We start from the raw sequence: 14,512 nt of genomic DNA, 5'->3' as shown, positions 1-14,512 counted from the left end.
AGATTGATACAGTTCGGCACCAGCAGCGTTGCAGGAGTTGCCAGTCAACGTTGAACTCGATGTAGGGCTGCCTCAGGGACTCTAACTCTGGATTTTTCCCTCGGGGTTTACTCCCGAAGCCTTCCCCATGAGTGAGTATGGCTGCAAGGCAGCGGAGGTTTGAGATCAGAGTTTTCCTTCTCCATCTCAATAGCAGTTTTATTCATATGGTACATCCAAGGTAGCAGTAAAATGTCCCATGGTAGGATCAGGGATATGTGACCTGGGTTAAACAGGATGTCATAGGATAACCTGTTGCCTTTATCTTGAAGTTGGACAGAAGGTTACTGAATATTTCCACTGAGCTTGGATAATCATAGCCAATGGAGAAAGTAAGGTTCCTAAGGTCGGCAGCAACAAGTCACCTGGCATCTCCTGTTGGGGATCCAGAAAGCAGTTTACGTCGACAGAAATTTGACATGTAGGTTAAAAGTTTTGAGGCTCTTAAAGAGAAGAGTCTCCACTAGTGGGTATTGCACAAGTGACTGACTTCAAGAGAGAAAAGAAATTGAGACATTCATAATATCTACAACATCTGCTCGAAGTGTCATTTAATTTAAAAAAAATTCAATGCATTGTGAAATGCGTTTGGAAGAGAGAAACACACGGGTAATTTGGGTGATCTGCATTCCACATGGGGTATCTCTTTCAAATAAATGGGATTTTTTTTCCCTGGCTCGCCTGATGCTTAAGGGTTCTGTGTAATTATCACATACATAAGCAAGGTGATGTGGAAACCGTGAGATGCAATTATTTTCACCAGCAGCTCATCACCTTGGCTAATTCTTCAATTTGAATTGGGCAAGAGAACCTGGCTTATTACCAAGTCATGTTTTTTTTTCTTGTGCAGGATTTTGAATATTTGCATTGATCTGTAACTATTTTCCCAAGTCACTCCACAAAAGCATCAATTTACAAAATCTTCCCTGTGAGTGTTTTGTTTAAATATGATAAACTCATTTGTATCAGCCCAAGTTGCATTTATTTGTGGTTGACATGGACACAAAGGGCCAAGTGGCCAACTCTGCCATAAATCTGTATGATTTCCCCACCAGTTTAATGCCCGGCACTGATTCGAGTTGGTTATCTGGATGCTTACAATAAGACTTCTCTATGGTGTTGCACCCTCTGATCCACAGGAAGTGGACATCACTGACAAACTAGTATTTATCATCTGTTTTTTAGCTGCCTTCTGAACTGCCTCTTTGCTGTTCAGAGGGCAGCTAAGATTGAACCACTTTAGTGGGACTGGAGTTCCTATAGTCCCTTGTCCCTTCGTCAGGTAAGGATGGCACATTTCCTAATGACAAACTAGTCATCTCATGGCTGAGATGCACAAGATCCTGAAGGAACTCAGCAAGTCAGACAGCATCTATGGAGGGGAATAAAGGGTCAACGTTTTGGGCTGAGACCATTCTTCAGCTTGTCTAGTGGATTGCTACTGAAACTTCTAATTCCAATTTATTTAGTTGCTTCAGTTTAAATTCCTCTAGCTAAAGAAATTTCTCATCTCTGTTCTAAGGGGGTGTCCTTGTATTTTGAGACTGTACCTAAATTTCTTCCCCCCCCCCCCACCCCATAAGAAACATGCTCTCCACATCAAATTTCACATCACATGCTGATGATGATAAATCTGATTCTGACATCCACTTTATCCAGGCCTTTCAATATTCAATAGGTTTCAACGCTAGTCATTCTTCTAAACTCCACTGAGTACAGGCCCCTAGCCATCAAATGCTTCTCGTATGTTGACCCTTTCAATACTGGGATTATTTTTGTGAACCTCTTCTGAAAATCCAGGCCTCTGGATAGTGGTTCACTAATTTACACACAATATACTGTCATGTCTACACTAATTCTCACAAGCGGTAATGACTAAAATGTTAACAGCAGTTCAACAGGTCAAATTCCTCACTGATTCCTTTTCCTACCTCTCTCTTCCCAGCTGGGTGAGAATCATGAAAAAACCAAAGAAAGCTCGGAGTATTTAAAATACCTCACGCAGCAAGCTGTAGCCCTGCAGCGTACCATGAACGAGATTTACAAGAACGGATCAAATGCCAGTATTCTTCCACTCAAGGTAAGTCTGGTGTCATCCAGAAAGCAGACCTGATGAGAGCTTTTCTTGCTATGAACTGCTAGATCAGCGATTCTCTAAATGATAAAGCAGTTAACTATATATTATGCATGTGTTGACCAGTATCATCAGATACAGTTTAGTCCAGGGGTTTCCAAACTTTTTAATGCCACGGACCAATACCATTATGCAAGTATTCCCAGGTTGGGAGCCCCTGATTTACTGGTGTCCTTTCAATGTGGAAACTAGTATCTTATTTAATTTGTTGTACTTTGTCCAATACCCTGCGCATCTTGGCCATGGCTTTCTGATCAATATCAGATTTCTGAGCATCAGAATGAGATTTATTATCAAGAGATTCTGCAGATGCTGGAAATCTTGTGCAACAAGCAGAAAATGCTGGAGGACCACTCAGCAGGTCAGGCAGCATCTATGGAGGGATGTCTTGATGAAGAATTTTGGCTAAAACATTAACTATTTATTTCCCTCCATCGATACTGCCTGACCTGTGGAGTCCCTCTGTCACTTTGTATCTGTTGCTTAGATTCATTATCATTGACACATGACGTGAAATTTGTTGAAGTGGATTATCAAAAGGGAATAATACACAATGTCAACTAGATCCCCTCATCATATGTAAGGGTGAGCATTTGGTCCGTCACTGCTTATCCATCCCGGAAGTGTGACTGGTGTAGTTGCAGTTTGGCATCCTATCCACTCCTAGACTGTTGGAAGCTTTGTACTGCTCACAAAGGCATCTCAGAACATAGAACAGATGTATAATTAACTAAATTGTATAGCACAGTAGAGGTCCATTGAGCCATGGTGCTATGCCAACCTTCTAGCTTGCTCTAAGATCGATCTAACCTTTCCCTCTGACGTAGCCCTCCATTTTTCTATTATCCATGTGCCCAAGAGTCTCTTGAATCTCCCTAATGTATCTGCCTCTGCCACCACCCCTTGCAGGGTGTTCCATGCACCTCACCAGTCTCTATTTATTTAAAAATACCTCTGACATCCCCTAGTTTCCATCAGTCACCTTAAAATTGTTATCTTGTATTAGCCATTTCCGTCCTAGGTAAGAGAATCTGTCTGTCCACTATATCATTTTGTACACCTCTATCAAATCACCGCTTTTCCTTCAAAGAAAAAGCCCTAGCTCGCACCATCTATCCTCATAAAACATGCTGTCTAATTCAGGCAGCATCCTGGTAAACCTCCCCTGCACCCTCTCTAAAGCTTCCGCATCCTTATAATGAGATGATCAGAACTGAACACAATAAATTCTACTTCCTTGATGTCAGTTGCAAAACGTGTGTGTACGGGGGAGAGAGAGTGTGTGTGTGTGTGTGTGTGTGTGTGTGTTTTTTCAGAATGAATTTATTTTCCAAATGGAAACTGTTGAACTGCCCCATTCTACATCCCATTCTGGCCTAATAAGACATTGTTAGCTTAAAAATTATTTTTAAAGATAAAATTATTTTTATTTACAGCATCCCCAGGGGGGAAGTTTCCTCCTTTCACAGCTAAATAATTGCACACACCCAAGTCCCTTGTCCTCTTGTTTCTGAGGGTGAACAGCTTTTTCCACTTGCTCTGTAAATCTTAGTCCTCTAAGAAATGACCAGCTCCATTTGTCACCAAGAGTCAGCAAACCCTGAGATTGACACCAAAATGTTTCCAGTCTGGTTGGAGTGTGACATCAAAAACACTAGCCATTCTGTACTGATTTGAGGTAATTGAAAATCCACATTTCCTGGCTTTGTACCATAGGTTAATTGGCACCAACTTCAGGAAAACTACTACTATTATTTGAAGCCCTTCCTAATATTGATGTCAAGTAGTTAATCCTATCTGGATTATGCAGCTTTACAGAGACTGTGTCATTACTAACATCCGTAGTTAATTCTCCGTTAGAGAGACCTAATTTTAATGTTCTGGCTCAGGCAGAGAGAGTGGTGTTTGGACGAGGAGCAGAAGCTTCTGGCTGCTACTCGAGCTTTTGGGTCAGTTCTGAAGGCCCACTCTCCCAACCCGTACAAGGAGACATAAGAGACTGCACATGCTGGCACCTGAAGCAACGAGCAATCTGCTGGTGGGACTCAGGTTGAGTAGAATCTGCAGGGAGGAATTGTTGACGAGGAGGACAGTCCCTTCTCCCGCCACACCCCACAGATGCTGCTTAACCAGCTGAGTTTCTCCCAGCAGATGGTTTCTTGCTGCATGTACAATGAGATTAAATGCAGGGGAAGAGGCCTCTGCTTCTAATCCTGGACTAAAGATCACAAATCAAAATAATCTTCTTGTGTAAAACGTAAGATTACACAATTAAGACATAGCAACACATAAAAGTTGCTGGTGAACGCAGCAGGCCAGGCAGCATCTCTAGGAAGAGGTACAGTTGACGTTTTAAGACATAAATTTTTTATGTTCCCTTTACTTTACCAAATGACAGAAATTTTTACTGGAAAAGGTGACATTTCTGTAAAAATGCTATAGAACTTCTTTCAAAACAGAAGTTGCTTTTCTGAATGTTTTTTGACTCCTAGAAAACGTTTCCATGAATTCTGGGAACCAGGAGTGTATCTGGGCTGAGCAGTTTGAATGGGATTTGACTGTGGGGAGCAACATGGCTGATTTTTGAATCTGTCCTTGTCTGATGTATGTGTTCACATTGTGGCAGGGTTTTGCACTGGTTAGTTGTTTTATTTCTCCCCTTTTCATCTCCATGATTTTACCTCCTCCCCCATTCAGCCTGTAGGGGGGTGTGTGTGTGTGTGTGTGTGTGTGTGTGTGTGTGTGTGCGCGTGTCAGTTCTGGTGTCTCTGCCTACGCTGTGCTGTGATCAGCCAATTCAGCCTGTAGTCACACAGCACACTAAGCAGTTTAACATCTCCAACCAGGTTAATGTGCTTGTCAGCAGATCTGTCTGGGGAGAGGTTGTGAGAATTTACAGCCCCCTGCCTTGCATTCTCTTGCAGATAAATATGAAGCCTAGCTTGTAGTGGAGGTGTTTTTGATGGAGGAGTTGACCTCACCATCAGAATCAGGTTTACTATCACTAACATACCTTGTGAAATTTGTAGTTTTGTGGCAGCAATATAGTGCAATACATAAAATATACTGTAAATAATAGGAAATTATTTATACATATACCCACATGCACATACTGTATGTGTGTTAAAATTAAATAAGAACATAAAGAGGAAAACTAGTGAGATAATAGTCATGGGTTCCTGGTCTATTCAGAAATATGAATGTGGAGGGGAAGAAGTTGTTCCTAAAGTGTGTGGCCTCAGGCTCCTGTGCCTCCTCTCTGGGCATATCCTGGTGTTTACAGACTACACCCCCTCCCCATCCCCCCCAAACATCTGTAACCCTATTACAAAGATCCCTGATAGTCCAAAAAAAATAATACCTTCCATTTTCTGAGGTCCCGTAATGTTTCAGGTACAGATTATTGTTGATTTTTATTAGAGCTATTATTTATTAGGAACTTTTTAGTGTACCCCAGCTAGCAGCTGCCTGGAACAGATCATGTTGGAGCTCTGTGGTACACCCGGGTCACAAGCTAACACATGGAGCTTGACATTTAATTCCCTTGATAGGATTACTGCTTTCCTTAAGGACATTTGAGCCAGCATTAAAACATCTCTACAGCCTGAGGAACAGACGAGTGTTTGTGATGGTGGCAGAAATCAGATACTGTGGCAGCTCACTGGCAAATGTTTTCATGCGTTGTCTGGCTCAGTTATTCCTCTTGTGATTGTATGAACTGGGTTTGTTTACTGATCCTTATTTAAAGCAGGTCTCTGTCCTGCTGTTTTCATCATTGGGCAAGAATTTTTTGAGCAAAGATCTGCCAAAAGTGCTCTCTTCATTTGAATCTTTTGCTTATTCAATTCTGTGATCTTGGGTTAATTGTCCTTGGATATATCAATGACCAGGATTCACAGTGAGATAATTCAACAACAGTGTGGTTTTAGTATTAACCAGTCATTTTCCCTTGTATCTCTCTTCTTCCCCCCACCCCCCCCCACGCCCCAGTCAATAGTATCACTTTTACTGTGGAGCTTGAGGTTGCCATAACAACAGAATGGTTTCCCTGTGCTTTGAGCAGAAGCCAGAGGGAGAAAGGTACAAGGTTCATCAGCTAGGGAGACCCAGGTGTGACTGGCAGACATTTGTCTCCTGCTCCCATATTGCAAAGGCTATTGGTCGCTCTTGCCTCTCTGATAGGAATGATTTCTGTATCTAATAGATTGTGTACCTGCTCTGAGCAGCCTAATTCAATTTGTTCCCTTCTGTGTGCAGCTACTTCAGCAAATTAAAGTTGTATGTCGAGGTTGTGGATTGACTCTCGGAATGATTACAGCTCTCAAGGCCACTTTGGCCTACTAAGGCCATGAATGTTCGGGTAGCTCCTCTCCCCAAAGCCTGCTAATACTCTTCTCGGATAGTCCGAGCTGCCTTTTGAACACTACAATTGAATTTGCCTCCACTATCAGCTCCAGCAGTGTATTCCATGACCCAACCACTTGCTGTGTTTTCTCAGTGGGGTGGAGGGGGCCGAATTCCTTTCAGTGCCTTTTAGAATACAGAACTGTACAGGCCCCTCGACCCAAAATGTTGTGTTAAGCTGTTAACCTACTCTAAAATCAATTTAACCCTTCCCTCTCACTTAGCTCTATTTTCTATTGTCCATGTCCCTATCTGCAAGGGTGCCTAAGACTTTTGCACAGTATGGTATTTGTACAGAGGGCGGAGCACTGCGGTAAGGGTGTGGGACAGGTGGCAGAGAAGGAGTGCCAGGAGTAGGGGTTGGCACAGGTGCAGATACACCCAGCCCTGAGACGCCAGGCAAGGCCATTTGATTCCAAACAATTGATCATTGCCAAATGTCTTTCTAGCGCTTCTCCCTGCCTCCTTCCCTCCCTCCCCTTTCCCTGCCCCCTTCCCACCCTCAGTCCACAATAGAGACCCATATCAGAATCAGGTTTATCATCTCTCACGTGTCATGAATTTTGTTTTTTTACTGCGGCAGCAGTACAGTACAAAACATAAAATTACAATACTCTGCAAAGTCTTAGGTACCCTGTATGTGTGCCTAAGACTTTTGCACAGTACTGTAAACCTCTTAAATGTCCCACCATTCTCTGTAAAATAAATTACTTCTGACATATCCCATATACTTCCCTCCAGTCATATTAAAATTATGCCCTCTTGCATTAGTGACTTCTGCCTTTGGGAAAACATGCTGGCTGTCCACTCAATCTGTGCCTCACCTTCATCCTGTGTCTGCGAGTTCTTCACCCGTTCCTCCTCCTGTGGTTTTAAATTCCTCTGTTTGGTTCCTCTTGCAGCCTCCTCTGCGCTGAAGGGAACTGGCCTATTTCCTCCAATCTAATCGTATAACCAGAATCCCCTCCCCTCTCCTTCCGTCGTTCTGATGAATCCCTTCAGCAACCTCTCCAAAGTCACCACATCTTTCCAGAAGTGCTGCTGGGAGCCTGACACAAAGCTGCAGTTGTAGTTGTGGCTGGATCAGACTTGATTTATCATCACTGGCATGGAGAATACAGAACAGTACAACACAGTCCTCTTGCACTCACATGGCCCTTCATCTTATTCATCCATGTGCCTGGCTGTGAGTCTCTTAATGTATCTGCCTGTTAACACCACCCCTGGCAGTTGGTTCCACACTCCCACCACTCCGTGGTTTTTTAAAAAAAAAACCTCTTACATTACCACCTCCTCCCATACTTTACTCCAATCATCTTAAAATTATGTCCTCTTGTATACGTTGTGAAAATTGTCGTTTTGTGCAACAAAATCTGATGGCATAGGGGTAGAAGCTGTTCCTAAAATATTGAGTGTGCATCTGCAGGCTCTGTACCTTCTCCCTGATGTCAGTAATAAGAAGCAGGCAGGTCCCGGATGGTTGGGGTCCATGTGATGGATGCTGCCTATTTGAGGCTGTGCCTCCTGTGGATGTCCTCTGGTGGATGTGTGTTGTGTCTGTGATAACTGGCTGAGTTTACACCCTTTGTAGCCTCTTTTGATGCAGCTCATCGAAACCTCCAGACCAGGCAGAATGCTCTCCACCATACATCTGTAGAAATCTGACAGAAACCAACCTGCTTTTGGATGCAGGGGCTCTCCGCAACTTGGTGTAGTCACAGTTACAGCCTGGGCTATCGTTTTGCTTGTAGGGAGAGTTTCAATCCTCACTAGCCCATTCCCAAACATTTCAAGATGGACCAGGTTTTCCAAGCGGGGTTCAACTCGCACACCTCCCTCCCCTGGTCCTGTAGCAGAGCACAGTTTGTGGCATTGTTGATTTACTGAAGTGTGCTTCAAAACCGCTAATTATTCTTTGTCTCCACCAGTTCACAGCTCCCAGCATGTCAAGTGTTTTAGAGCAGCTCAACGTTATAAACGGGATTCTCTTCATTCCCCTCAGGTAAGGACCTAGCGCTAAATTAGCTGCTTCATAGACCTGGCTTCAGCCCCGACCTCTCACGTTGTCTGTCTGAAGCTTACGTGTTCTCACTGTGACTGCACAAGTTTCCCCAGATGTTCCACTTTCCTCCCACGTCCCAGACACTGAAGCTTGCAGACCAGTGGGCAATGTGCAAAGTATGGCATATCTGTGGGAAATTTATGGGATTGTGGGGAGAATGAAAGTAGGATTGAGGTGAACATTTACTTGACAGTATGGGGTTTGTGGGCCAAAGAGCCTGTTTCCTTGCTATCCACCAAGTCGGTTCTAGCATATGTAAAGTAATCCCTTCAATTTTGCTTCTCCACTCGTTTCCCATTGCCAGCTCAGAATTCTTTCCCAGATATATATATTTTTTTAATTGTACAGCACAGTACAGGCCCTTCAGCCCACAATGTTGTGCTGACCCTCAAACCCTGCCTCCCATATTAAACCCCCCCCCCCACCTTAAATTCCTCCATATACCTGTCCAGTAGTCTCTTAAATTTCACTAGTGTATCTGCCTGCACCACTGACTCAGGCAGGTATTCCATGCACCAACCACTCTCTGAGTAAAAAACCTTCCTCTAATATCCCCCTTGAACTTCCCACCCCTTACCTTAAAGCCATGTCCTCTTGTATTGAGCAGTGGTGCCCTGGGGAAGAGGTGCTGGCTATCCACTCTATCTATTCATCTTATTATCTTGTACACCTCTATCATGTCTCCTCTCATCCTCCTTCTCTCCAAAGAGTAAAGCCCTAGCTCCCTTAATCTCTGATCATAATCCATACTGCCTAAACCAGGCAGCATCCTGGTAAATCTCCTCTGTATCCTTTCCAATGCTTCCACATCCTTCCTATAGTGAGACGACCAGAACTGGACACAGTACTCCAAGTGTGGCCTAACCAGAGCTTTATAGAGCTGCATCATTACATCACGACTCTTAAACTCTACCCCTCGACTTATGAAAGCTAATACCCCATAAGCTTTCTTAACTACCCTATCTACCTGTGAGGCAACTTTCAGGGATCTGTGGACATGTACCCCCAGATCCCTCTGCTACTCCACGCTACCAAGTTTCCTGCCATTTACTTTGTACTCTGCCTTGGTGTTTGTCCTTCCAAAGTGTACCACCTCACACTTCTCCGGGTTGAACTCCATCTGCCACTTCTCAGCCCACTTCTGCAACCTATCAATGTCCCTCTGCAATTTTCGACAATCCGCTACACTATCTACAACATCACCAACCTTTGTGTCATCTGCAAACTTGCCAACCCAGCCCTCTACCCCCACATCCAGGTCATTAATAAAAATCATGAAAAGTAGAGGTCCCAGAACCGATCCTTGTGGGACACCACTAGTCACAATCCTCCAATCTGAATGTACTCTCTGCCTTCTGCAGGCAAGCCAATTCTGAATCCGCCTGGCCAAACTTCCCTGGATCCCATGCCTTCTGACTTTCTGAATAAGCCTACCATGTGGAACCTTGTCAAATTACTTACTAAAATCCATATAGATCACATCCACTGCACTACCCTCATCTATATGCCTGGTCACCACCTCAAAGAACTCTTTATCAGGCTTGTTAGACACAATCTGCCCTTCACAAAGCCATGCTGACTGTCCCTGATCAGACCATGATTCTCTAAATGCCCATAGATCCTATCTCTAAGAATCTTTCCAACAGCTTTCCCACCACAGACGTAAGGCTCACTGGTCTATAATTAACCGGACTATCCCTACTACCTCTTTTGAACAAGGGGACGACACTTGCCTCCTTCCAGTCCTCCAGTACCATTCCCGTAGACAACGAGGACATAAAGATCCTAGCTAGAGGCTCAGCAATCTCTTCCCTTGCCTCGTGGAGCAGCCTGGGGAATATTCCGTCAGGCCCCGTGGACTTATCCATCCTAATGTATTTCAACAACTCCCAACACCTCCTCTCCCTTAATATCAACATGCTCCAGAACATCAACCTCACTCATAATGTCCTCACCATCATCAAGTTCCCTCTCATTGGTGAATACCGAAGAGAAGTATTCATTGAGGACCTCGCTCACTTCCACAGCCTCCAGGCTCATCTTCCCACCTTCATCTCTAATCAGTCCTACCTTCTCTCCTGTCATCCTTTTGTTCTTCACATAATTGAAGAATGCTTTGGGGTTTTCCTTTACCCTACTCACCAAGACCTTCTCATGCCCCCTTCTTGCTCTTCTCAGCCCCTTCTTAAGCTCCTTTCTTGCTAACCTATATTCCTCAATAGACCCATCTGATCCTTGCTTCCTAAACCTCATGTATGCTGCCTTCTTCCACCTGACTAGATTTTCCACTTCACTTGTCACCCATGGTTCCTTCACTCTACCATTCTTTATCTTCCTCACCGGGACAAATTTATCCCTAACATCCTGCAAGAGATCTCTGAACATCGACCACATGTCCATAGTACATTTCCCTGCAAAAACATCATCCCAATTCACACCCTCAAGTTCTAGCCTTGTAGCCTCATAGTTTTCCCTTCCCCAATTAAAAATTTTCCTGTCCTCTCTGATTCTATCCTTTTCCATGATAATGCTGAAGTCCAGGGAGCAGTGGTCACTGTCCCCCAGATGCTCACCCACTGAGATCTGTGACCTGACCCAGTTCGTTACCTAATACTAGATCTAGTATGGCATTCCCCCGAGTCGGCCTGTCAACATACTTTGACAGGAATCCGTCCTGGACACACTTAACAAACTCTGCCCTGTCCAAACCTTGGATCTAATTAGGTGCCAATCAATATTAGGGAAGTTAAAGTCACCAATGATAACAACCCTGTTATTTTTGCACCTTTCCAAAATCTGCCTCCCAATCTGCTCCTCTGTATCTCTGCTGCTACCAGGGGGCCTATAGAATACTCCCAATAGAGTAATTGCTCCCTTCCTGTTCCTGACTTCCACCCATACTGACTCAAAAGAGGACCCTGCTACATTACCCACCCTTTCTGTAGCTGTAATAGTATCCCTGACCAGTAATGCCACCCCTCCTCCCCTTTTACCCTCCTCTCTATCCCTTTTAAAGCACTGAAATCCAGGAATATTGAGAATCCTTTCCTGCCCTGGTGCCAGCCAAGTCTCTGTAATGGCCACTACATCATAATTCCATGTCTGTATCCAAGCTCTCAGTTCATCACCTTTGTTCCTGATGCTTCTTGCATTGAAGTACATGCACTTTAGCCCTTCTACCTTCCTACCTTTACACCCTTTATTCTGCTTCTCTTTCCTCAAAGCCTCTCTATATGTTAGATCTGGCTTTACTCCATGCACTTCTTTCACTGCTCCATCGCTCTGGGTCCCATCCCCCTTGCAAATTAGTTTAAACCCTCCCAAACCATGCTAGCAAACCTACCTGCAAGGATATTGCTCCCCCTCGAGTTCAGGTGAAACCCATCCAATCTGTACAGGTCCCACCTTCCCCAGAAGAGATCCCAATGATCCAAAAATCTAAAACCCTGCCCCCTGCACCAACTCCTCAGCCACACATTCAGCTGCCATCTCCTCCAATTCTTACCATCACTATCACGTAGCACTGGCAGCATATTCTGTTTGAAAGGCATCGTTTGATTGTGTCGGGTTGGGGTGCTGGCTCCCTGTCCTCCCCACTTTGAAGAACGTTTGCTTGCACGAGCATTTGCTTTACAGCCAGAAGGAACTAGAGAGCCTGAAAGCCGAGGTCCACCGACGGCAGCAGCTGCAAGAGGCGGGCAAGAGGGCCAAGCAGGAGGACCCCACCCAGGAGAAAGGGACTGAACCAAATCATGAGGAGGAGAGCCAACCAATTACCGAACCGTCCGCAGAACAGGCTTCGGCATAAAAGGGTATCTTTCTGGAACCTTCTGGAGTCTAAGGCCTGTGTTGACCTCTGTGCTGCGGGCTGGAGGAGACTTTGTGGCAATAAGTGCTGTGTCTCGCATGTGCACAACCAAAAAATGCACTGGTACTATTAATGTGTTGCATTTAGTGTTTTTGGAAAAGAAAAAGAAATTAAAATCCTGCCAATAGCAGATCTGAATAATATCAAAGCCTTAGCAGTGGCAGCAACTGCACAATGAGTTTTCTAAAAAAAAAACTATATTTAAAAAAAAATGCTAGATGTTTGGAAACTGTCACTTGTAAAGTTATACAACTCGCTTGTACAGTCAGTAAAACAATCAGCCATTTGTAAAGTACATGTGTAATAATCTGAAAAACTGTACATATAACAAATTCCAATTGAATGAACCTTGATTTACTTAAATACTCAGGTCATTATGTTGTACAAGGGCACCAACTGAAAAAAAAAATTGAGACTTTGATATTCAGAACCAACTTTTTCTGTTCAGTTTTACAACTGTTAAATGACTATTGCTGCTTTCCCAGCTAGTCCAGCAAACAGCCATAAATCTGATCTAAAACCTGTACAGGGCAGTGGAAAGATGATGCTGTGACTCTCCTCTCTCTCTCCACCCCCCCCCCCCCAAATCTTTCACCTTGATTTTCCTATTCAATTCTTTTTCAAAGGCTGGTTCTTTTATATCCCAAAAGCTGCCCAAAGGATTTCAAACATGTTGCTAACAGGATTGTTTTCTCTGGGAGTGCTCCCCTCCAAACTCAAATTGGAGAAGTGTCTTTAAAACTAATGAATAATAATTAGAATCAATCTGTACTTGTTTTTTTTTTGTATTGCACTGTGACACGTTTCAAAGCTGAGTGTCTGAGGGACGGTGGGATTTTCTTACTACATGTGGTGAAGCCACTTGCATCTAAAGTGCTGACGTTGCACGGTGAACTCACGGGGAAAGCTTTCATTTTCCAGTGATGACTGTGACCAAGAGAAATGGTCCTCCTATTTTTTAAAGTTAAAATCCCTTGAACAATGTATGTATGTTGTGGCACTGATGATGCAAAGATACATTTATGAAGAGAAATAAGTGCTATATAGTATATTCTCAAATTGTATAATCGTATTTCATGTGATGTGATTATGAAATCATTACACAGTAACTGCCTCTCATTAAGAATGTGTAATAAGTGTTGGAGTAAGATCATTTTCTTTTTATCTGGTTAACCATGTGATTGTCTAAAAGTTGCTTCCCGAACTATAGTCTGGGTGTATCTGATCAATGCAAAATCATTTTTATTGCTGCACTCTTTCCCCCACTGACAGTCGACGTTATGCTAGTAGCTTTCAGATTTTTCTCGCACGTTGGTGACGCCTATGAAGCGATGGGACTGTGTGTCAGTGTGTGGTAATTTGGCAAATCCGTGTAGGAAGCGACAGACGCTGAGGGGGAATCTTCAATGCAAAGCAACTTGTTCTTAAATTATTTCAATTCACCACAAATTATTGAATAAATGATGAACAAGAATGTGTTTGTTGTTTACCTGTTCACTTCAATTACAAAGAAATGGGTGTTCTTTTTAAAACCTCTCATCTTGATTCTTAAACTTTGCTACACATTTTGCTTGTCATCTCTTAAAAGCCAACATGAATGTTTAATGTTTGTGATTACTTCTTTTACTTTTAAACTTTCCTTTAAATCAGGAAGCTTCTTAATCTACACTTCAGATTACCAAGTATGTAAAATGTACTGCTGCTAGCTCTCCACTGCACATTGCTCAATTCACCCCCTCTTCCCCTCCCCCTTGTATTTACAATGTAAACGGCATTATAAAAAGTTGTTCGGAGTTTACAGGGCAATGAGTGTGGTACTAGAGAGGGATGAGGGTGTCTAACTAGAATAGCTGATCAATTGATTGTTTCGGGGAAGAATCTTTTAAGATGGTGTGAAGATTTTGTTTTAATAGCTCTACAGCTCTTTACAGAAGGGAGCTTTCCGAAAAGGCCATTTGCAGGCTGGGTTTTTTTTTTGGCTGCCCACTTCTTTGTCCCATAGTCA

At 43.5% G+C, this 14,512-nt stretch overlaps 1 protein-coding gene across 3 annotated transcripts in view; it reads left to right on the top strand.

Moving 5' to 3' along the window:
- Positions 1 to 13,981, top strand: part of cluha (clustered mitochondria (cluA/CLU1) homolog a) — a 97,849-nt gene extending 83,868 nt beyond the window's left edge. For all 3 annotated transcript variants that reach the window (XM_072242920.1, XM_072242921.1, XM_072242919.1), the window contains exons 24-26: positions 1,985 to 2,119; positions 8,506 to 8,579; positions 12,276 to 13,981. In XM_072242920.1, coding sequence (XP_072099021.1) covers positions 1,985 to 2,119; positions 8,506 to 8,579; positions 12,276 to 12,447 — 381 coding nt within the window. In that variant the 3' untranslated portion in view covers positions 12,448 to 13,981. The remainder of the gene's footprint in view (positions 1 to 1,984; positions 2,120 to 8,505; positions 8,580 to 12,275) is intronic.
- The last annotated feature ends 531 nt before the right edge of the window (positions 13,982 to 14,512 follow it).

The sequence above is a fragment of the Mobula birostris genome, chromosome 25, assembly GCF_030028105.1.
Source record: "Mobula birostris isolate sMobBir1 chromosome 25, sMobBir1.hap1, whole genome shotgun sequence".
Taxonomy (NCBI): Eukaryota; Metazoa; Chordata; class Chondrichthyes; order Myliobatiformes; family Myliobatidae; genus Mobula; species Mobula birostris.
Note: the sequence above shows the minus strand (reverse complement) of the source record. Positions and strands in the feature narration are given on the sequence as shown.